Source organism: Rattus rattus, chromosome 8 (genome assembly GCF_011064425.1).
Source record: "Rattus rattus isolate New Zealand chromosome 8, Rrattus_CSIRO_v1, whole genome shotgun sequence".
In the NCBI taxonomy this organism is placed as follows: domain Eukaryota; kingdom Metazoa; phylum Chordata; class Mammalia; order Rodentia; family Muridae; genus Rattus; species Rattus rattus.
The window spans coordinates 47,889,103-47,914,374 of NC_046161.1; the positions used below are offsets into that span (position 1 = coordinate 47,889,103).

A 25,272-nucleotide genomic window follows, 5' to 3' on the forward strand; every position below is an offset into this window, starting at 1 on the left:
AATACTTTTTTATGTTTATATTTTTACAACAACACCAAGGGCTTCCCCTTCCACTGGTGCTCTTACTAGGCTATTCATTGCTACCTATGAGGTTGGAGCCCAGGGTCAGTCCATGTCTAGTCTTTGGGTAGTGGCTTAGTTCCTGGAAGCTCTGGTTGGTTGGCATTGTTGTTCAAAAGGGGTCTCGAGCCCCTTCAAGCTCTTCCAGTCCTCTCGGGCTGAGAGCTTTAAAGAGATAGGAACACACAGGGAGAAGGAAAGCAAACGGAGGAAGAGAAGGATGACCCAGATCTGCGTGGCTCTAAATAGCCACAGGTAGCTCTGTATATCATAGAAAGGATGGCATAATACAGGGCAATTTGTCCCATCCAGGTGGGCAGCTTGTATCAGTATCAATCGGCTCTGAGTTCATTGTGTGGGCGTTTTGTGGGTTGAGAATTTACTGATGTAAATCTGACTGATAAGTTACAAGCCTCTAGAGTTTTGATTTTACCAGTTTTGGGGATTTGTGACAGCTAACTACAGGGGGGCAGATGACTGGGGATGTGAACAGGATCCACAACAAGAGAACGGAGAGTTGGGTGGCCACCACATGGAGACCATGGGGACCTTGGGAGCTGGGAAACCGCATTACTAGAGCATAGCTGGGGCTAGCATGGGTGCATTTTTAATATTTCACGCAACATCACCGGACCTTAAGATTAAGGAAATCTCTCAGCCGTATCACATTCTGAATTACACCTGGCTGCTCTGAGAGGCAGTGATTTATACACAGTTGCTTGTCTTTGACATTCTACCCACTCATACATTTGCATCTCTTAAGACCTACAGAGCACAAAGGCATCAGAATGAAACCCACTCTCCATTACTGTAGAATGATATGCAATTTATTCATATCCTGACAGTTAGGCAGTACTCAAAATTTATTTAAATAAGCAAGTGATTACACAAACATCTAATAATACTAAAATCGATCGTCCCAAAGTATAAAATACCACAGGTATGAAACACCATGGTAAACACTATTCAACAGACTACAGTCATAATTCCAAACTAAATCACATTTGAAAGAAGATGATTCTCAGTTGTTTGAGGATGATTTTGTTTTTCTCCTTCCCAGCAACTTCTTCCGCTGATATAAGGACGCTAATTTCAAGAAATAGTGCATGATATCATCCCTTAGGTTCCTGCGTTGTAGCACATTTTTCTTGCAAACAATTTTAAAATATTGCCTCCCCACCCCCAAGATAGAAACAAAGCAGTCAGCACTCAATCCCTAAGCAAGGATACTGAGATCTGGGGAGTGCTAAGAACTAAGTATGGGTTCAGCAAGAGTCAGGTAGTGAGAAACCTTTCGCAGCCTCGGAAAGATAATGGCTTCTTTTCTGGGGCTCCAAGCATCGTATACATATTTTGACATCCAAGCCATGTAGTGATGGGGACACGATAGTTTCCTATCCTGATGGCTATGACCCAGTTGCGACTGTGGTTAGGTTAGGCTACCAGTTCTGCAGGATGTCACTGGAGGATGCTTCCGGTTTGAAGCTGACGTCGTCTGGCCTTGTTACCTCCTGGCGAAGCGCAGCTGTTCTATGTGGAGGAAGAGTTTGGCTTCTCACGCGTCTGTATGACTTTCAAGTCTTACATGTTACCCAGGTGAGGTCCAAGCACAAGCCCGTCTTGAGAGGCTAGCAGCAGTCTTCGTGAAACATTTTTTTTTTTAATAAATATGAACACGGAACAAGATTCAGCTAACTCTCTTACGTACAAATTACAGCTAGGGAATTATCACATGTTTTTAATATTTGAATGATGAGGGGGGGAGAGAAAAAAAATCTAAAAAAATAGAAAACTTTCTTCAAACCTGGGTGCCAAGGACAGATGTCAACACTGCAGGATGCCACAATGTGAGCAGTCGCTGGAGGGCGGACACTCCAGAATGGTGATATTTGGGGGGATCTTGGAATAATGACCAAGAGATGAAAATACTGTACCAAAAGGCATGCATATATATATATATATATATATATATATATATATATATATATATATAATCACTTATGTGCATTAGGTGCGTGAGCCGTCACCTAAGCAGAGACCTAAGATGACAATGAGGCAGTGTTCAGGGGTATCCATTGAAACCAGTGTGGGCACTACATGTTGATTAAACCTTCAGAGGCAGCGAAATGTGGGCACAGCGCCATGTCTGGGTTCTGCAGCTGTTTTATGATCCTCTTGCGGAATTTCTCCCGCACGCGGTTAAATTCCATTATGTCCATGGGGTCCTCTTCAATCCAAAACTTGTGAAACTCGTGCATCAAATAGCCTGTTAGGGAAAAAGACAGTGGTAAGTCTGCAAGGTAACCGCCCTTAGCCCCGTTCCAAGCCACAGCGGGTGAGTTAGGCCAGCACAGCAGTCTTCACGGAGGCCACAGAAAACTCCAAATTATAGTGAGACCAGTGGAGTGGAAGCTACCACGCTGCCGGTAATTTTCTCCCTTTGCAGCTAGTATCAGAGAACATTTTTACCCCACAAAGCAGGAGAACAAAACAATTTGGTCACCTCCTAAATATGAATCATATTTCCTTAAAGAAAAAAATTTAAATGTTGATAAGTATCTGCCTTTTATGTATGTTTGTGCACCACAACACGGTGTGGTGTCTCCTGGAGGCCAGAAGAGGGCATTGCATCCCCTGGACCTGAAGTTACAGCTGTGAGCTGCTGTGTGGTTGCTGGGAATCGAAATTGGATCCTCTGGAAGGGCAGTCAGAGCTCTTAACCACCTAGCATCTCTCTAGCTCATTGTTCATTCTCTCTCTCTCTCTCTCTCTCTCTCTCTCTCTCTCTCTCTCTCTCTCTCTCTCTCTCAGCAAGGTCTCTGGCTGGCATGGAACTTGCTCTGTAGATCAGGCTGGCCTCAACTCACAGAGATCCACCCCCCCACCCCCATGTGCTTGGCTGGGTTATTTTCAAATATTTCAAAAGAATATTTCCAAATGTTTAGAATTACAGTTATCTGTGTATGTGTGTTTTCAGGTACGTGGGTGTGAGCATGTGTGTGTGCGTGTTTGTGGAGGTCAGGGGATAATGGGTGTCTTCTCTCCATCTTATACATCAAGGCCTAGCCTCTCACTGGAACCCAGACTTGCCACTTCAGTCAGTCTAGCTAGCTACCTTATTCTGGGGATTCCACACTCTATGTCTTCTGAGCACTGGGACTGCAGATGGACTACGATGCCCACTTGGGATTTATAAGGGCTCGGGGTCTCTGAACACTGGCCCTTGTGTTTGCAGAGCAAGTGATCTATCCAGTAAGCCATCTCCCTAAATCCCAAAAACCAACTCTAAAAGGGTGACAGTGACTCCTTCGTCCTTCTCATTCCAACTAAGCTAATGCAATAGTCCAGCCTTTCAGAATTACTCCACTCTGCCTTTTTTCCTCTCGGCATTCAATTTAACTAAAGTATTAAATTACTCAGACACATCAGACAGGTGCATTGAACCACCTATTACGAGACGGTAAGAATTGTAAATCAGGTCTGAGCTGCAGACTCCTTATGTGGTCCCAAATTCTTGTCTTCCAAAGCTCTTATCTATGAACACTCTGGGACGGACACTTCTGGGGAGTAAAGGTCACGTATTTGAATCTGTTTATTGTTTCTCTCTCCCCTTTCTTTCTGCCCCATTGCATGCTTTCACACACATCTAAAACACTAACATGTGAATACTTCCTTTAAGAGGCAATATCACGTATTTGTATTTAGGGAACCCAGATGCAACTGCAGACCTCCTTCTAAAATAATAAATATATAGTAAATAGAAAATAATAACATAAATAAGAAAGCAATCCCAGTTTTAAAAAAAAAAGAAAGAAGAAGTGAATGCTATGAAGTTGTTCTTTGTTTTAAATTTGGAAGGTGCAAAGAAATAGAACCAGAACCCTGGGGAGGATGCTGGTTGGATCTCCATTCTTTTACTTTCACATATAAAATGAAACCAGGAGGAAGGAGCAGGGGAAGGAACAGGGCGGGGGGCGTAGGAAGAGAACACAGAACAAACACCCTCAACTGAATACCAAAGGAAAACCAACAGCTTTCCCCGTGCAACTGACAATGTATGCAAACACTTTTAACATAATCCTATAAACAGGTTTAAGACATCATTGACTCCTATCTCACTGCACAATATTTGAGGTGTCCTTCCCCAGTGCACATCTCGATGGTGACCCGTTCTCACCCGCTCACCCCTCTCATCCCTCCCCATTGCTTGTTTAAGAATATTTGCATATTTTTAAGAACTCAGTCACTAAGGTGCAGGACAGATGGTTGAGGGAGCAATTATTTTATATTTATTTTGGATTGTCTATTCTGTCCTATTTCTTCTCTTTTTTCTTTTGACAAGGTCTCTTGCAGATCAGTCTGACCTTGAACTCCCTAAGGTGCAGAAGACCTTGAACGCTTGCCTGATCCTCCTGTCTGCACCTCCCCAGCACATTATCCCGCCTGGTTTATGGAGTACTGGGGCTTGGACCTAGAGCCTTGTGTGTGCTAAAACACTCGACCAGGCCAACTACATCTCCAGCCCCATTCCCCTCCTCTCAGGTCAATGGAAAATACTGCTTATTAACATTTCTTTTTTAATATTTATTTATTTATTATATATATTATATAAGTACACTATAGCTGCAGACACACCAGGAGAGGGCATCAGATCCCCATTACAGATGGTTGTGAGCCACCATGTGGTTGCTGGGAATTGAACTCAGGACCTTTGGAAGAGCAGTCAGTGCTCTTAACCACTGAGCCATCTATCCAGCCCTTATTAACGTTTCTGATGGAGGTATTTTCTCCCTTACCCAGCTGGCCTTGAGGCTACACGGAGGCTGACTACCAGGAAAACGGCGAAATCAAACCCACCGTCTTGCATCTTACCCATCCGTTTCCACTCGTATGATGTGGCCCAAGGCTGCTTCCAGGCTTGGGCATCTCCAGGAACAACATTGACAGTTACACAGATGAGGGAATTTTTTGCGTTTTGTATTTTTTAAAAAGGCCTTGGTATGCAGTCCCAGCTAGACTTTAATTTGTAATTCCCCTGCTTCATCCCGAGATTCTTAGAAGGTTCTTGAGCAGAAAGCTGTTGGCCTATACTTCACGGAACAAAGCTAGCCCTTCTCTGACACTTGTAGCGTGCCCAGTGCGCTTGCTCATCTCCTTTTCAGGGTCTGACATCATAGCGCATGCGCAGTGAGTGAGCGATGGAGATGGACCCTCTTTGTCCTATTTGTTTCAGCACTACGTTTTCCGATCCCTGCATCTTACCCACCCCAAAGAATGCAATCCTCCATCCATTTCACCGCGTGGCAAAGGTCCCAAAATATCTCAGGAATAACCTGGAGTAATTTGTTAAACGTGCAAGAATTTATCACATATCACTGAAGTTTAAAAACTTTAGGTCCGAAAGTCTCCATCTTTATAAACCACTCCAATCCCAGACGTTTTTCTAGGAATGTTTCAACTGACAAGGTTATAAAAGAAGTGAGTGAGAACTCACAATTTCTTCTCTTCTTAATATATAAAATGCAGAGGTAACTTTCCCCAGTGGGTCTTTGAGCTCGCATAAACGTACTTGAGCTATTCCTGCTAGGAGTGCCAGATTGCTTTTTTTCTTATTTATTTATTCTTTTCTCATATATTACAACTGATCACAGTTTCCCCTCCCTCTTCTTCTCCTAGTCCCTCCCCCCAGCCCCCCTTTCTCTCATACCCACTTCTCCTCTGTTTCCCTTTAGAGAAAGTAGGCCTCACTGGGATACCATGCAAACACAGCAAAGCAGGCACATGTCCTCAATATCAAGGCTGGTCATGAGGCAACCCTGCAGGAGGTAAATGGTCCCAAATGCTGTCAAAAGAGCCTGAGATAGCCCCCACTCCCACTGTTAGGAGTCCCACAGATAACACCAAACTACAACCATAACACATATGCAGAGGACCTAGTGCTGCCCTCTACAGGCTCCCTGGTGTAGTCTCTGAGAGCCCCTGGGAGCCTGCTGTTGATTCTGCAGGCATAGCTCTCGGTGTTCTTGTTCTCTCTGGAACTGATAATCCTTCCTCCCCCTCTTCCACCAGGTTCCTCACGTTCTGTCTGCCTAGTGTTTGGCTGTGGGTGAGAGTCAGAGCTCTAATGTTAAAAGTTGAAACCATCCGTCTCATGAGCATACTCCTGTTGACAGTGACAAAAACAAATAGTGTGAAAACCAGCTTACGAATCTGATTTCTGACTCCATCCCCATGGTACAATGTGATGATTTGATGCACGAGTGGGATGTGGACCGTCAAATCAGAACACGCAGCACCTCTACCTCCTTTTACCGAATGATTTGTTTTTCTGTGGTACACATAAGGATGCCCACTTTTCTACACTGTGCAGACACCCATCTTGCTCTTCAGGGGATGAAATACATCACGTAGTTCTAGAAGAACTCAAACACGGTGCTTTCCCCCATTTTTCTCTTGTGCACAACTACAGAAGACCATCTCCGGGAGTGATGGTGCTTCACAGTCTGACACTATGTACTTTCTCTATAAGTACAAATGAGAACTATAAATCCTGGAGACAGATTCGCCGAGACTCTCCCCATATTACTAGGAAATGAAGAGAGACTATATAACACCATTGCAGTAATAAGATACAGGAACGGTGACCTGGTTCCCAAAGTGCATATTACTCTGTCATGTATGGATTATTACACAGCATTCAAAGATTCACTTGGCCAGTTGTCTGATCGACCCATCTACCAATTATGCACGTAACTGATACACTATTAGGCACTGAGGATGAAGAGAAAGGTAGAGTTCTCATGTTTCCTAATTCTCTGTCTTTTGGAGAGAAAGAGATGGGTATTCGATTTCTGACAATGATTGGTTATCTGAGAAAGCTAACAAAGTAGTGTGGAGAGGGGAGGGAGAGAACGGAGCCAATCTACTGCTTCTGGTTATCGATTTCATTCATGCCAGTGCTGTGAGGTGTCCAGGAAGATTTTCTATCTCTGTCTTACAGATGCGGGCACGGGGTTCACTCGGGAGGCTTGAACAGTGCACAGTCGCACCGTGAGCAGCTGGTGCCAGGGCTGAAACAGGCTGTCGTGGCATCGTCGGCACGGGCTGCCTCTCCCGGTGCCTTCTGTTCCTCCGGTGCTCATTTCTGCGTAATAGTTCCTTCTCCTGAAGGTCAGAGAAAAGACAACCCCCTCCCTCTTCTGGGCTCCCCCTGGCCTTGCCCCACTGCAGGTGGGCTCTGTGCTCACCGGAGCTTTAGACTGGACGTCGTCTTTACAGCACAGCGCCTTGGCAGCGAGCGTTCGCTAAGACGTAAAGTCGGGACGACAGAGCCATTACAATCTTATTTCCTTTCCTCTAGATGAAACACTTGTTTTGAATACTAATTTGCCTCGCCATCTGAAGCCTGCTGCCTATTTATTGCTGCTTAGATGTGTCTTGGCTTTGCCTCGCCGCATCCTTCCCGCGAGTAGAAAGCAAAGGCACGTGCGAGGACGCAGGTAACTGAGCGTATTACAGCGGCGATGTGCAGACGTGACCGTGCCCAACGGAGGGACAATGAATCCAGGGCACGGTGTGCCTCTTCTAACCATGCCCACTCTCTCTGTCCATGTAACCCCATCTGTTAGGGACTGCTGCTCCTTCTGCAACCTGAAGAGTATCCTGAGAAATAAGATTCTGCTGTGTGATTTCTTATCTGGGCTAGGACCCTTTCGAAATAACCTATCAATTGGGTAAAACATTTCCATATCGGCTACACCCTCTTCTCCCCTGAAAAAAGGATCATTTATTGTAGAATCTTATATGTCCATCTGTCCATCCATCCATCCATCCATCTACCCACTGTATAGTTACTAAACATTCTCTTCTAGATACCAATTCTCAACATCATATATCATCAAATGAACAAAACATCTACTTCTACCCTTAAATGCTAGTTTTCCCCCTGGGAGATGTTGGTTGCTGTGTGCTTCTGATTTTTAACTCCAAGCAGATGAATTAAAAGTCTGTAGGCAGATTGGGTCTAACCCACCAGGGCTCTATGGCATCTCATAGAAATGTCCATTCCTTTTGTATCTCTGAATAGATTTCCCCAGAGGAACTTGCCTTCGGTTTGCCTTAAATTAAACCCATTGTATTTTCCCTTACAAGAGCTCGCACGATTTCTCTAAGAAAGATGGGAAGTCTAGTATAGGGGAACTTAAACAAGGCTAAGGAGACAGAGTGTGCGAGCTCTTGTCTGTTAGCGGTTCTGTTTATGTTCTCTAATGTGCCTCAAAGTCCTGTAGGGTCCATTTTGAATTCTTCTCTCCCATTTCATGTATCATATCTAATCAATACTCCCCTCTCGACTGCTTGGATCCGCTGTTCTCTCCTGCCTTACAGCCTGTGTCCTTGACATATCTCTGGCTGGACCACTCAGCTTCCACCACTTTACTTTCTGCCCCTCACCCTTTGGTGTTCACGGAAAGCGGCACTGCTGTAGGGAGCTCTCTCTCCTCTCAGACTGGGCGGGCGATGGTAGCAATATACCTTCGCAGTGTTCTAACATGGTATCTTTACTTCCCACTGTGTTGTACTTCTTACTGGTTTAGAGGCCACAGCTCTTCAGTGCACACCTTGATCTGCAGGGAAATCCCAGTAATATCTTTTGGAGTTAGAATAGTTCCAGGAGTGAATATATTCACCCGGTGGTCAAAACAGGGGCTACGAAATGTCACGTGAGGGACTTAACTTTTCTACTGACAAGCTATGGAGTAAATCTTTCTTTAAATACCCTTTTCATTCTTATCAGTTATATTTGCACTGTTCAGTGTTCGATAGTGTACTATGTCTTGATGGGAAAACAAAGCCCTGTAAAAGACAGTAACTTCTCCTCTCCTGACCCTTGTTATATTGTGGTGTCAGCTGACTCTTTTGCCAGCTCCAGGTAAGCTGCATCCCATTTGGGGGCTGCCTTTGAAACTCCTATTTACAGAACATAAGGTTTTTAACTCCTGTGCACGGATCCAGCCATACTCATTTCCCACTGTTTTCTTAACCAAGTACTAACTGCCTGCTTCGTTCATTTACTTAGTTTCCCAATTCATTTCATCACAAACCCCTTTCTCCAAGGATGCCAAACGCATCGGAGATGTGTCAGAACACGGTGAATGCTCTCTCAATTCCAGAGCTTTGTCAAAACCCATACCTGTTCTCAGTCTGTCATGTTGGACCTTCCTTGGGGCCCTTTCCTTCATCTGAAGGGTCCCTTCACTTTCCTTCTGGAAAGATCTTCTGTTGTCTAGGTTCATTTATTCTTCCCAGAATAACTCTTTTTATTTTGGGGGGAAATGTTATATTTTTCAGGAGTTTCCTGGTCAAGTTATGGGGAAGTAAAAATACTGAAGACCTGCATTTATTTAAAAAAAAAAGTCTGTCCTATTTTGACACTCAATACTCAATTGATAAGTGAGACTGGGGATAAAATTTTAAATTGTAAATCGTCTTAAGTTTTTGTAGTCACCACTCATGGTATTGTAGAATAAAATGCCGATCATGAGAGGTCTGGTATAATCTCAGCTCTAAAGCTTTTGAGTGACAGTTTTAGAAAATTTCAGGATGATCTCTTTACAATGTCATAATGTCGCACAGTGACATAGACCTGGGTTTGGTAGATTTTAATCTGTTATGTTGGTGTTTAGACCTTAAAATAAGAAAACCCATCCTTCAGGCCTGAAGCTTTATCATATTAATTAATCAATTAATTAATTTAATGTGTGTATGCACGGGCATGCTTGTGCCTGTATGCACGACAGTGCATATGTGGAAGACAACTGGTAAGAGTTGGTTCTCACCTTCTATCTTGTGGGTCTTGGGGATCAAACCCAGATGATCTTTAGGCTTAGCAAGTGTCTTCACCCACAAAGCCATCTTGCTGGCCTGATTTTTTTCCACCTTCCCTTTTTTTTAAAAAAAACTTTTCATAAAAATTCTTTTTTATCTACATTCTAGGCAAGTCTTTCAACATTGCTTTCTAATCTTGTGAATTTCCTTTCTGTCAAAACATCTGACCTGGTAGTCAACTCAGGCTGTCTTTAGAGTTGCATTCCTCAGTGTTAAGCCATGTTAGATCAGAGGGAGACAGACAAAAGGCAGACCCGAAGTTGACACCTTGTATCTCATGTAAAAGCTGGAAAAAGAAACATCCACGATGCCGAGAAGTATAAGCATAGGTGTTTCAATGAGAAAATAAAGAAACAAAAAAGTTAAAAGCAAAGATACTTCCTCAAAGGGCCTAAGGTAGCTCCTTCACAGTTGACCTCTCACCTTTGACCCTTGTCTGGAAGGCTCTATAGAAACCCATACTGATAATTAAACAATAGACACTCACAGAACGTTTGCTGGAAGTGAGACAGTGTTGGAGCTTCAGGAGCGATGTTGTAGAAATGTGTTTTCAGAGCGCCGCTCACGAGCAGATTATATGCCAGTTCGGTGATATTGATGCCCACGATTGCAAAGGAGTACCTGCAGGTAGGGTCCACAAAATCCAAAAGCGTTGCAACATGGGGTTGAAGCACTTCGAAAACGGATAACCTGAGTTCTAAATTCCTATGAAGTCATCAGAGCAGCAAGCTGCCCAGTCATCTCTAGCATTTCAAGCCTTGTCTTTTAACTCTATCGCAAAGTTTCAGTAGCATGTGCTAAAGAATCGAGAGTTTCCATGCTTGAAACTTGACTTGGCAATTCCATTCCCAAACACGTGGTAGGTCAGTGTCCAAAGTTGACAAAGCCTTAGATATAAAACTATCTATTACAGCATTATTTATCATGGTGAGACACAGAAATTGCTCAGATATGCTAAAAAGATTCCTAAAGAAATTATGGAAAATTTTAGTGCTAACTAAATTATGGTAATTTTATAGCTAGCTAAACTTGTATCCTTAGAGACTTTAAAGCAAGATACATGCATAGAACACACCGAGATTTAGTGTGGGTGCACACGTGTGAGTGGAGAAATGGCTAGAATGAAGAGCTCTGCTGGTTACTATAGATATGCAAGGCCGAGCTCTGGTCAATATGCCTCTTTTTTTCTAAATTTAAATTTTTAATGAGAAAGATTCTTCTACAGGAAGGGAAGAGAAAACTTAAATTCTCTCTGTTTAGCATAAAAATGTCCAGCATAAAAATGATTCTAATGAAATAGGTCATTAATAACATTGGTTAATTTGTTTGTTTATTCGTTTGTGTGAGCATGTGATCTTATGTGCTACATGTGTGTATATGTATATGTGTGTGTGTGTGTGTGTGTGTGTGTGTGTGTAGGTCAGGAGACGATTTGAACATCCTTTCCTTCTACATATAGGTTCCAGGGATCAAACTGAGATTATCAGGCTCAGTGGCAAGTACCTTTCCTGCTAAGCCATGTTGTTAGGTACCTAAAGTAAAAATTTAAGATAATTTTCACAATTTGCTTTATTATTTTTATGAGTATTAGTGTTGTTTATATATAAATCTGCATGCCACATGAGTGCCTTTTCCCATGGAGGCAAGAAAAAGGCATAAGATCTCCTGGAACTGGAGTTACAGACAGTATGAATTACCATTTAGGTGCTGGGAAGCAAACCCAGTTTTGCTGTCTCTGGGCCAGGGCTAAAGGTTTGCATGTACAACCCCACACTTACCCAATTGCTTTATCCATCTTTTTCTTTTCCCATTCTGTTTTGCTGAATTTGCTGAAAGAAAGAACGAACAAACAAATTAACACTTAATATGCTTAATTTATTCTTGCTCCCCTTGACCGCTTATACTAAACTGTTAACTGCACATAGGGATATATATGTAACCCTATTGTCACACGAAGTCTGAATATATCACTGCTAAGAGCAACAGTATAAGCTTTGCATCACACACCTGTAATCCCATCCACCTCCATTCACATTGTTGCTTTTAGAGTTGATACATTCAAACTGACCAGTTTTAGCTAGTGTACATACACATAGAGTTGACAGTTTTAATGTCAATGTAACATAACATAAGAAGATTTTGAATTTTGAAGGTTGGTCTGGGCTACATAGTAAGACCTTGCCTCAAAAACAAACAGACTTTAGCATCGGAGTTACATGCAATTTTTTAATCCATCCAAGCAGGAAAAAAGAATTTTCTAGAGCAAACGGCAAATGGCACACTGCAAACACTCATGTAATAACACAACACAGAAGGGGGGAGACAGAGAGAGAGAGAGAGAGAGAGAGAGAGAGAGAGAGAGAGAGAGAGAGAGAGAGAAAGAGAGACAGAGAGAGACAGAGAGAGACAGAGACAGAGAGACAGAGAGACACACACAGAGAGAATAGGATATTTAAATGCATGTGTTTTCTTTTTCTTTTTTTTAGTGTGGTTGCATTTTTTATTAGATTTTTTATTTACATTTCAAATGTTATTCCCTTCTTCCAGTTTCCCATCCATAAACCCCCTATCCTATCCCCCACCCCTTCTTCTATGAGGGTGTTCCCCTACCCATCCACCCACACCTTCCTGCCTCCTGGCCCTGACATTCCCCTACACTGGGTTGGGGGAGGGTCAAGCCTCGGCAGGACAAAGGGTTTCTCCTCCCATTGGTACCCAACAAGGCCGTCCTCTGCTACATAACATATGAGTTTCTACTCTGAATGACTGGGTACAATGCCGAATCACTGCTGGAATTCGTGTTAAAATATTCCTATTCTAAAAGTATGGTTCCTAACCAACAAACTAAAGAGGCACCAGGAACGTTTTATTTCTCAAAAAAAGAGTCATGAATTAAATTACGTGTGAAATTTAAAAACTGGTAAGTATCCATTTCCTCTTCAACAAAGTTTTGAAAGTCCATAGTGCATCTATAAATCTTGTCTCTACATTCCTTAAATGAAATCTTGTCTGCATTTGAAATGTAAGACAAGGCCAAGTAGCTTCCACTTATTTGACTACCGATAAGGTATTTCCCAGATAAACAAACAAAAATCAACAGGCATAATTCTCTTCTTTAAATTGTATCTACCTTTATCCACCAAGTTCCTTTAGGACTCTATGAATAGTCCCAAAGGCAACAATGTATCATGCTTGCTGAAGAGCGTCTTGGAACTATTCTTAGTACATATATTTTTGTCTCATTCTTGAAAATCTGAAATGTGTAGGGTTCCATAGACCTCAAAACATATCTCTTTCCGGCAGTTATAGAAGAAATATGTTAGCATTTCCAAACCCTTCTGATTCACATTTGGTGACCATCACCAGTTTGAAGGAACTAATACAAAAGCCTTTTTCTCTTTGACTGGATTGTAGCTTGAGGGATAAACTAGGTTCCTACCCAGCACCCATACAGTTTTAAGAGTTGTCCACAGTTTCTTCAGCCACGAGGAGCCACAATTGTGAAGCCTCTGCCTAACCTCCCCTTGCTGGAGGATGGCTCACTGATGAAATTAATCTCCCTTCAATGGTTTTCAAAAAAAATTTTTTAAGCAGATCACAGACCATCCATGGCTTCTGGTTCTGATCCAGAAACACCACTTGGAAAGACACACAGACTCCCAGTCAACTTTAATTACAGGGAGTTCAGAGGCTCATGATGTAGAGCTATGCAATCTGGAAGATATGGTTTAAAAGCCATAATAGCTTGAGTTTGATCATGTAATCTATCAAGAAGCAGCTAGCTGATGTTAACGTTTTTCATAAAATAAATAAAAGTACAGAAAATAAATTTTAATCTTATAAAAGGCTATAAACACAAGTTTGGGAAAGTAATGTAATTTTTAGTGAGCCTTAGCCAAATGGAGCCAGGAGGAAAATCATAGTAACATCAGTGAAATAAACCCAAGTCAACCGACTCCTGAATCTTCAGACCGCTATAATAAAACTTTACGTTTGTTTAGCTAGAAATAATTAAGCGTTATCAGGCGGAGGACAAAATAAAACCTCATGGAACTTGGCAAAATCGAAGGAACTCCTATGAGAAGAGCTACTCCTCAGAATGATCAAGTTAGAAATACATCAGTCAAGCCAGGAGTGGTGAACACTCTGAATCGAGCACTCAGGAGACAGAGCCAGGTGGATCTGTGAGTTTGAGGCCAGCCTGGTCTACATAGTGAACACCAAGCCATTCATAGCTACATAATTTTTTTTGAGACTGTGTCTCAAACAATTACTAATCAAAGATCAATTTTTCACTGTGCAAAAAAAAAATGTCCAAGTAAAATGTCTCTTGAGGGGATTAGGTCATGTGTGAGGGATGTTCATCTTTTTAAAAGAAAGGATTAAATGTCCTTCAAACCAGTTATAGTTCTGGCTTCTTGACCCCTTCATTAGATTAGATCAGTTTGGCTTTTAGCTCATAAAAATGCAGCCCACAAATTATAGACTATATCACATTAAAAGTTGGTAATGTTTGCCTTTAAGTGTTTTCCATAAATCTGCTTATTTTTAGAAATTCTTAACCTACTCATTCTAAAATAGAATAAAAACAAAACACAAAAACAAAGAAAAATACCTTATTTCCTCCTTAGTGATATCCCTTCAAAGGAAAAAAAAATCAAGTAAATGAAATGCAAATACAGTTCTGAACTTTGAAAGAAAAGAGCCTTTGTAAATCACTCTCTCTGTTGGTCTTAGACCTCCTGACTTCCATTTCCCTCTATGCCCACAGCTCTCTCTTGTCTCTGACTTCTTTCCTGCGTGTTTGTGCCTCCATGCTCACCTTTGAATTGTCCTAGACGCTCTTGACAGACACTTACTTGAAGGACACCACTCCACATTCTAAATCCTGAAATGCACATCTGAAGAACTAACCTTTTTGTTTAGCACCTGTCAGAAGGGCTAGAGAGAGCACTTTAAGTTTGGCTTCCCGTGAGCTGGCTCTGCTGATATTCTCTTCAGATCCACGTGAGAAATGATATTTCCTAATCCAAAAACCCAACCCATCTTTTATTTTGAACAATTACCTGCATTTTGGATGGACAGAGTCACTCAGAACTTGCTGAGCTACCGTGGCATCCCGTTCTGCGAAATATCTGCGGGCAGAGGGAAGGAACACCGTGACTGTCAGACAGCCACCCTCACGTGGTGGGTGAGGGGCACTTGGCACTCACAGGTAGACACTGGCACGAGACTCTCACTCTTCTGGAGCCAACAGACTTGAAAACTTAATTATGAACTTCATTACTACCCAGGGAGCCACGTATATAACTGAGCGTTATAGATAAGGGGTCAGGTGATTGAATGGAATGAAGACCCCCAGGGGCAAAAGGAGAGAAGCAACATGGCAAAGGGTCTATGGTCCCTTCCCTTCCCTTCTCTCTCCTTCCCTTCCCTTCCCTCCCCTCTCCTCTCGTTCCCCTCCCCTCCTCTTTCTTCCTCTCTCTTCCCCTCCACTTCCTCTTCTCCTCTCCCCTCCCTTTCCCCTTTTCTTATCCTTCCTGTACCCACACTTTCTTTCTCTCTCTTCCTTCCTTTTTTCCTTCTGTCTTCTCCTCTTGTCTTCTTTCCTTTCCACAGTGCCTCTGCAGCTCAGGTTGGCATTGACCCCATTAGACAGCCAAGGGTGAGCCCTGATCCCCTTGATCTCCCGTCTCCCAAGAGTTAGGATTACAGGTATGAGCCATGGTGCCCAGATCAAATGCATCTTTCTTAGAAAGCAGTCACACTGTATTCTTGATGATTAGAAAACGTCTCATAGGACTTAGGGATGTTAATAAGCAACTAAATTTCCACCTTGGGGAGGGGGAGGAATTAGCAATGAGCTTTCATAAAACACGCAAAAACTCACACAACCTCCAAAGCGCTTCATTAAGTATTTAACACGGGCAATAATGAAGCTATAGCAAAATTACTAATGCTTGCCTATATGACTTATTATAGAAATCTGAAGGGGCACAGGGAAAATTCAAGGCAGCCATTTTAGATTTATTTATTTGTTTTGTGCGTCTGTGCACATGTGGAGGTCAGAGGATAACTTAACGATCAGTTCTCTCTTCCCACAATGTAGGTCTCTAGCCTCAAACCCAGGTCATTGAATAAGGCGGCCTGCAATTGTCCCTGCCGAAGCATTTCAGGGCCCAGGATTGATCGTTTATTTTGAAGGTAAAGATTGAAATGAGAGATGGGAAATGACGAACAGTCTAGGATTTTCATTAACTTTTTTTTTTTTGGTCTAAAACTAATGTCTCAGTTTTTGAATTCAGGTCATCAATGTAAGGGGCTGTGTTTTTGCATGTGGCTTAAAGTTTTTCATAATAAAAAGAATCTAAAAGTACATATCTAAGAGTGGCTTTAAATATTTCTATGAAGTCTGTTGAAACATAGGCAAGGCGAGGCAAGGTGCTGGCAAGTTTTAAAATCGTAGGAACCCAATTCTCTCTTCAGAGGACACACATCTTCTTCTGGCATCTCCTGGGACTGGACTTTTGGAAGCGATAGCCCCTCTTTGCAATTTCAACCCCAGCAGACCAGCCCATTGCTTTAATGCTCGACTATTCCTTATTTTACTCACTGCAAATTGTAAAGTCCCAGAAGACCCATTCCTCGAAAATCTGTTTTCGGATCATCACCTTGGAAGCCAATCTCACACCACTGCTTAGAAATCCGAGACTCCAGTGGAGTGTTGGGCTTCAGGAACTTCCATAGCTGGAGACGGAAGAGAAGAGAGCCGTTCATGGGTGTGCACACACAGCGCCCTGTCTTATTGGCTCAGATGCTGTGAGCTGTATTCTGACAAGGAGATTTTCAAAAGTGAATATGTGCACAAGTATTACGATAGCAGTTCTCAAAGGTGACCCAACACCTGTCTGGGTTGGATGATTAAAAGAAAACAAAGCAAAAGAAGTTATTTCACACTAAGAGCGAGAGGCTATAGGCCTTTACTCTCATCTCAAGAGTGAGCTGTACAATGCTGTTGTGGGGTTGTTGTTTTGAAGACAACGGAATGAGTACATGTATAGTCCAGTGTTTTAAACCTTTATATTTGTGTTCCTAATTAAATGAGGTAAAGAGATAAATAATAGCTCGCAGAAATGCTCTTTGGGGCGGGGCCTCTAAAATATGAAATCTACAGGGAAAAGGGAGATTGGAACATTCGGTCACTTGCTGTCCAGCTCCACAGAAACCCTTCTCTAACATTACACCAGTATTCTCAGCATGAACGCTATCAGCACAAACAGTAACGGGCTGGCTTGAGGTTTACTTCTTAGGTCTTTCTGTGACAGGCATAAGGGCAAAAATATCATACAGCTGGATGAAGAAACATCAGCATCGTTCATGAGTGAACCCCGAAAAACATTAGCATCTCGAAGAGTTGCCTGAAATAATTCCATTCAAAATCAACTATATTTACCAGTGGAAAAATACAAATTCGGAACATTATACTCTTCACTGCATTATAAATTCAGTTTATTTTCCAGGTTTTCTGTAGAAACTAGGTTTATCACACAACGTACTGATAGAGATAGGTCAATGGAGGACGGCCATATTGATGTTCATGGTTCTCTACATGTGTGTAATGCTCAGACATAAATGCACCTCTGAGCCTCCTGTTGTAGGTGCTGGGAATCGAGTTTGGATCCTATGGAAGAGTAGGAAGTGTTCTTAATTGCTAAGTCATCTCTCCAACCCCACAAATATTATATACATTTAAATTATTGTATTTTATTTCTTTGTGTGTGTATGTGGTGGTTACGTGTGTCAGTGTGTGATTGTGTGTGCATGTGTGCAAACATGTTGCACACGTCTGTTCAGAGTGAGGCCAGAGGTTGGCATTGTCTTCCTCAGTTGGTCTTTATCTTGCTTTATTGTTTTGATACGGGAGCTCTTAGTGACCCTGGAGCTCACTGGTTCAGCTAGACTAGATGGTCAGAGAGCTTCAAGGAGCTTTTGCAAGAAGCTGCAGATTTAAATGGCAGGTCCTTGTGTTTGTGCAGTAACCACTTTGCACTTGGTCTTTTCTCCAGGCTGAGATCAAGTCCCTAAATTCTGTTCAAAAGCTTGGGGCAATGGCTCATGCCTTTAATTCTAGTTCTGGGGATATAACAAGGGAGGTGACAGTCTGGAATTTGCTAGTTCCAGGTCAATGAGAAACATTGTCTCAACAAGCAAGGTGAGTGGTTTCTGAGGAGTGGCATCCAAGGTTGACCTCTCACCTCCACGGCTACAAATTGGTGACCACAAATAATGTGCACATGTACCCACAGTTGTGTATGAGCAACACACACACACACACACACACACACACACACACACACACACTGCAGTTCACTTCCATGTGTTGTGATTTTTATAGAAACGATGCTAATATTACTTTGTCATAAGATACAACATGCATGCTGGTGTCACAGCACAGCAGTTCAACTTATGTAAAGGTATAGAGATGTCAGGCATGGTGGTACACGCCTGAAATCATAGCACATGGCAGGTGGAGGCAGGGAGGTGGATCAGGAGTTCAAGGTCAGCCTTGGTTTCACAGAGAATTAAAGGCCAGCCTGGGGTTAGCTGAGCTCTAAACTGGGTGAACAAACTCTGTACATGATCCTGATAGTTAATTCAGGCAAGGGAGCTGCGTCACCTCTGCTGTAACTGCTTTCTTTTGTCTTCGTCATAGAATAGCAGCCAGGGACAACAGAAAGACTCCCACACGGCCTAACAATTTAGTGAAGTAGGAAGCAGGCTTGTCAGCGCCCATCTCAAAGACCAAGCTTGAACTAGGGCAATTATACACCAACAGTGGCCAAGCTCTGCAGGCGCAAGGGTGGACCAGGCATGGCTTCCTCTGAAGAGCAGTGTGTAGTTGGGGGCCTTTCTAACGGTGTGAGCTTGCACAGTCACTAACTGCTCAGCCTTCCTTTCCTCACCCCCATCTCCAATGGAGGATAAAAACAGTAGGTCAGCCCAAAGTTACCATGAGCGTGAACATGGAAAACTTGGTGCAGAATTTACTGCAGTGATCGGAACACAGCAAACATCCAGAAACTGTTTCAATATTCTGACTTTATAGCTTTTGTACTTGGACTTCAAATGCCCAGAAGGGCGGGATAAAGATCCCACTGCCGTGTGCGTTTGGGAAGGATAGAGGCCTTCAGAATAATGAATATAACTGCAGGAACGATGAACAAATTCCCGGGCACTTGGTGTGCTGAGGTGAAAGGCTCTGTATGTTATGGACGGGGATGCAGGAGATGGAGCTCAGAGAGATACATTAGGAAGGGCAGCTCTGAGAATATGGACTCTCTCCTACAGTACACAGAAATCTGAAGATGTTTTGTTTTGTTTGAGAAAGGATTTTTCATGCAGCCCAAACTGAGTTTCAGGCCCCAGTCATCTTGCTCTGGCCTCCCCACTGCTGCAGCGGTGTCTGGGATTAAGATGGCCAGGTTTGTCTCACAAAAGCCTCTCTGTCAGTATTTAGAAGATGGAAGGAAAGAATCTAGTGGCCAGGGTGTCTCACTAACCTTAGCATTTCGGAAGCTTAGGCAGGAGGACGACTACAAAAGGCAGGCTTGGCTCTATAGTGAGTTCAGGACCAACTCACAATAACAGGTGGGGCTTTGTCTCGAAACAGTCAAACGCCAAGCAAAAAATGCCGAACTTAATGGTAAACGTCCTGGCTTTTATTATCTACTAGATATGGGATAGATAGTCAGAACCTGAACTAACATAAATGTCAGCTTCTCATATCTCAAGGAAATAATCACCAACCTGATTCGTTAGCCATGACATCAGAATAATAGCGTGCACGTACTCAAGTCCCGACCACTGATGAAAGTTAACAGACTGTTCGAATGTGTCTGAAGTCCATTACACTAGTTGAGATGAACTCAAAATTAGTGACTAGGATGTGGGTGCCTGTTCCGTGCCATCTTTAGCTGACCTTAACATACAGCTAAGTGTGAGGCTAATCTTGGTTGTCAACTTGACTACATCTGGAACTAAGAAAAACCCAAGCAGCTGGGCACAGCTGTGAGAGATTTTTATTGGATGGATCATTTGAAGCGGGAGGACCCACCCTAAATCTGAGTCACATTTTCTGGTGACCCCCCCCCCCACACACACAATAAAGTCATGGAAGAAGGACGATTTTGGTTTTTGGCTTTCTTGTTTCCAGTCTCACTGGCAAGTTCATCTATCTTGTTCTTGAGCCTTTTTGGTGCTAGAACCATCAAATGAATCAAATTCCTTCAGGATGACAACATAGCCTGAAAACTGGCAGCTCTCTAGGAATTCCCTGGGACTCCAGCTCCAGATTGGAACCGATGAGACATCAGTTCAGTAGAATAAGCAGCTACCGATCTACCAGGAGACAGCCATTGTTGGACTGCTTGAGCCATAGCTGGTAAGCCACTCAAATGAATCCCCTTTTAATATCTATATATTCATTGTTAGTTCTGTTACTTGATAGAGCCCTGGCTAATACACTAAGGAACTATAGTAGATCATGCATTCACCCATCAGTCTGTCTGTCTGTCTCTTTCTGGACATCTACTATAAGCCAGCCCACGAATGAGACCAGCCACACCGCAGGCACACAAATGCCATCAGTTAACGTTGAGTTTATCTCAGCCATTGCGAAGCATTTTAGACACATGTAACCAGCTGTTAATGACGCTGATTCATTCCACTTTCATGCACCTTGATCCTGGCTATTACACCATTTTGTTGGGATTGACAACCTCCATCAGAAAATGGTCAGGAGGACGGGCAATAGGAGAAGGCAGAAGTCAGCTAGTAGGCTAGCTAAAATTAACAGAGGAGAGAATGAGGAAGGAATGCTACTGCCAAGAATGAAGTTTCTTCAGTTTTTAATGATCACTTCAGACCCAGCACTAATTAGTAGAGACAAAGGAATCGTTAGTTTGAGGCCTTGCACGCCCAGAAACACAAACTCTTTCACACAAAACACAAAGTACATTTAAAAATTACATTTGTTGATTTTTTTAAAATAAGATATAAAAAAAATGCTTCCTTTTCTTTTAAAAGATTTGTTTTAAATTACGTATTTGTACGTGTCTGTGTATGACTACACACACATGAGTGTAGGGGCCTGGAGAGGTCAGAAGAGGGCATCAGTTCTCTTGGGCTGGAGCCACCTGCTGTGGGTACAGGGATCCCAACGTTAAGTCCCAAGCTCTCTTGATGGCTAAGCCACCTCTCAGGCCTCTCCCTGTGTTTTGTCATTGCCCATTTGAATATGAAGAAGAGACAGAGAAGCACTGGATGACAGGAGAGCATCTATTTTTAGAAGTTAATGTCTAAAACATTTAAATTTAATTAGTAGTTCCAAATGCTGGTCTTGTTTGGACTTTAATTACCTCGTAATTTGGTGTTTTGTGGAAAGTTTTATTGCTGTCTGAGGAAGCTGCAGTATCAGCTTTCGTAAGATTTGAAGCAAGGAGTACTTACAACTCCACATCACTTCGCCGGCAGTTTTAATGTACCATGCATAAAACTTTACCTCCTTGAATATTTGCCAAGTCACATGAGTACATAACCCGCACACGGATCTTGGGTAATTTCCCCAGAGGGCCATTGCCGAAGTAGAAATCAACCTCCTCATCTTTGACGTGTATTAAAGTTGTAAGTAAAAACCCCATGACACTCTGACAAATGCCTCCTCGTTTCTCCCACAGCTTTCAACGAATTTGAAACAATCCACACTCGAGCCAAGTGTGAGATGCCCCTCCCCCACACAGATCACCTCGGATGTTTGCCCAGGTTATAGACGTCGACCGACAGACTTTAAGGTTGATTTCTCATATGAATTTTCTGGTGAAAACTATACACCCAACCAGGAAGAGTACTCGGACCCGCCCATCTGTGGTGGCACCCACAGCCTATCCATCTTTGTGCCCCCAGCGCACAGATGAGTGGCTGGCTTGAGTGCTTGGCAGCCATTAGCAGACAGTAGCGAAGGACTCACCTTCAGAAGCATCTCTTCATGCTGGGGGTTGTCGGAATCGTAGGGTTCTCTGCGCAGTTTTTCCACATCTGCAATGAGGTTTCTGTAACCCACAATTTGCAGAAGGCAAGCCTGGAGAGAGATTCCCAACCTAAAGTACAGAAGAACCAAGCGTGAGGAAAACACTGAACCCGTGGGCTGTTGGCATCCGCTTACTCGATGCTCGTAACTATCTATCGTATGATAGAACTTTCAATGTAAATATCCTATGTATGTATGCAGGAATATATATTCATGTATATATTCACCGTCCCTTCTTCGAAATTTTTCTCCTTATTTTGTTTAGTTTCTCCAGATAGGATCTCATGCTGCAGTCCAGGCTAGCCTAGAACTCACTCCATGCCCTAGGCTGGCCTCACATTCATGGCAATCCTCCTGTCTCAGCTTCCCATTGTGGCTGCCTAGAAGCACAATTCTTGCTGAACTGTGAAAATCTTTTTCCTTCATTTTAGCTTTTTCTTAAGTGCAAGTGCAACTGTTTTGGAAAACAAACAAACAAACAAACAAACAAACGCACCCCAAAATCAAAACCAAACCAAAACAAAGACCCAGGGAGGCCTTCGGGAAGGTGGTTTGACGTGAGATTTGAAAGCAGAGGAGACAGTAGATCCTTAGGGAGCCTTTAGCTGGGTCTATCAGATGTACTTCACAAGTCTCTGTATTAGAGGAAGAGAAAGGGAGAGAAGGGAAGAGGGAGGGGCCCTCGGGGGATTCAGGACAAGGAATTTTCTGTACAAAACAAAAGAAACAAAGGCAGCAGTGGCGGTGGTAGAGGAGGTGGCAGTGGCCTAATCATCTGTGTGTGGTGTCCCAAGAGAGCGAGACCAGACTTGTCTCCACCATTCCCCTGCCAGGATGACTTAGTTTATGATATTTAGTCTTCGAGTCTCATTTCCAGGGCTAGAAAAAAGGCCTATTCCTTCAATTTTTTCTCATGGGGTATGGCTTTTGATGCCGTATGATGGTACACATTCTGCTGTGACTGCACAGCAGAATGAATTTATGTATTTATGCATATATGTAAATATATATATGGAACAGTAATAATTAAAGAAGAAGAAGCCATGAATTTAAGGGAGCGGAGGGAACAGGGCATGGGAGGGTTGGGAGGGATGAGGGGAAGGGGACATGATGTAATCATATTTTAACTAAAGTGTTTTTAAAAAGTTAGTAGAGATTTAGTGTCTGTGCGTGTGTTGATGAGTTTATGTGCACCATGTGCATGCAGATGCCTGAAGAAGCTAGAAGAGGGTATCATATACCTTGGAACTGGAGTTAGAAGTGGCTGTGAGACCACGTGCGAGTCCTGGGAACCAAACTCAGGTTCTCTGAAAGTTAAGTCTTCCTAACTGCAAGGTCATCTCTCCAGCCCATCAGAAGGTTTTAAAACTAGTTACTACGTAGTTAAGTCAACCTGAATGTCCGAATGAAGAAAAGTACAGCTTTCTAAATCACAAGACTACAAACAGATGTTGTAGAGACTAGGAGGAAATGGAGCTTTTCTGACTGAACTCCCAGGCAGAACAAGACATAGGGCAGTGCCTAGCATATTCTAAATCCCCCTTAACTCTGTCTTCCTCTTGGTTAATTAACAGTCTTTCTCAGCAGTGACAGCTGAAGTCCTCATGCACACAGATCTAAAAGACAGTTTGATTGTTTCCTACCTCAAAGTGTCTCTAAATATACCTGCCTTTAGAATTTATTCTATCTAATGCCTTTAAGGTCGAAACTTTACTGAAAAAATTGCTGCACCCAATGGAAAATATAAAGCTAAATTTAAATGTCAGGAACATTGCCAAATGCATTTTAATACTCCCAAGATGAGAGGAATAAATTATAAAGTTCTAAAATATTCATATAAAAACCATCTCTGCCTCCCACACATGCCTGTCTTCTTGACAAGCAGGTAGGAACTGTCTCTAAGATTACCAGCCCAGCATGATGGAATATTCATGAAGGAACTGAAGGAATGTTCTGGATGGAGCAGAACCAGCCTAAGCACATTATGATTTGAACACGTGCAATTAATGTAAAGCACAGACATCAAGCAATGTCCTGCTGACCAATAGGCTTCCTTGATCACATATTTTGATATCAGCTTGCACATCCCCTTTTCCATTCATGGCAACAGGGCCATAAGCTCACAAACCGGGAGCTTAAAGCCGCTGCCATTTAAGAACATGAGGAGCTCCCATTTTTACTTATTGTTCATCTGAAAGTCAAAACACTACAGATAATTATTTTAAAGAGAAATGGGAGAGAGGGAGGGGGGAGGAAGAGGGGGGGGGGACAGGGTGAAGGAGAGGTAGGAGTAGCTATGTTCTGTATTTCTTGAATACAAGTCCAGTTCTTACTGTGGATTGATGTCAGGGTTAATTTTTTTCAATTCCATGATGTCATCAATAGTCTTTTCGATAGCATCAGGATGAACACTCACTGATGTCTGCAACAGCTGAAAAACATCTTTCAGTCAGTTTCTTTCATTAGCACCAATGGCTTCAAGAATACCTCTTGGGATGGGGGCTTCAAGTACCACACTTCTATGAAAGCGGGCGCTGAAAGCGGGCTGGTGTGGTGTGCTTGCATTCCAATGCCTCCCGGGCTTCCACAGCTGGGAGAGCACCATTTTCCTGGTCATGGTATTTGGCAAGCATCAGGCACAGAGAAGGTTTGTACTTTGCTTCATTCCTCACCAATGTTGACTGTTTAAAGCTATTTATATTACACCAGCATGCTTCCCTCTCCATCTGATAGACGGAGGGCTCTGGGGACACGGTCTAAAGCAGTGGTTGTCAACCTTCCTCGGGCTGCACCCCTTTAACACAGTTCCTCAAGTCGTGGTGAACCCAACCATAAAATTATTTTTATTGCTGCTTCATAACTGCAATGTTGCTACTGTTCTGAATCATAATGTAAATATCTGTGTTTTCTGATGGTCTTAGGTCACCCCTGTGAAAGGGTTATTTAACCCCAAAGGGAGGGCAACCTACAGGATGAGAACCAACAGTTTAAAGATTGCCAAAGTCCAAGAAGATGAGATGAAACTACCAAAATTCTTGCAAAAAAACAAAGTGTTTTTCCTTGTGTAGATGGTCAACTGTGTAATCATTTTTGAAAATATTTATTTTATTTTATATGTATGGGTGTTTAGCTTGAGTGTGTGTCTGTGCGCCATGTGTGTAAAGTGCACTTGAAAGTCAGAAGAGAGTTACTGAGGGCTTTGAGCCCTGTGAATGCTGGGAATCCACCGTGGGTCCTCCGAA

At 42.8% G+C, this 25,272-nt stretch overlaps 1 protein-coding gene across 1 annotated transcript in view; it reads right to left on the reverse strand.

Annotated features, from left to right (window-relative positions):
• Positions 1-865: 865 nt before the first annotated feature.
• Positions 866-25,272, reverse strand: part of Elmod1 (ELMO domain containing 1) — a 37,300-nt gene continuing 12,893 nt past the window's right edge. Inside the window, exons 4-11 of the mRNA XM_032909375.1 lie at positions 24,364-24,461; positions 21,971-22,100; positions 16,559-16,692; positions 15,012-15,080; positions 14,561-14,584; positions 11,724-11,774; positions 10,433-10,566; positions 866-2,326 (exon numbers count right to left, since the gene is read on the reverse strand). Coding sequence (XP_032765266.1) covers positions 2,154-2,326; positions 10,433-10,566; positions 11,724-11,774; positions 14,561-14,584; positions 15,012-15,080; positions 16,559-16,692; positions 21,971-22,100; positions 24,364-24,461 — 813 coding nt within the window. The 3' untranslated portion in view covers positions 866-2,153. The remainder of the gene's footprint in view (positions 2,327-10,432; positions 10,567-11,723; positions 11,775-14,560; positions 14,585-15,011; positions 15,081-16,558; positions 16,693-21,970; positions 22,101-24,363; positions 24,462-25,272) is intronic.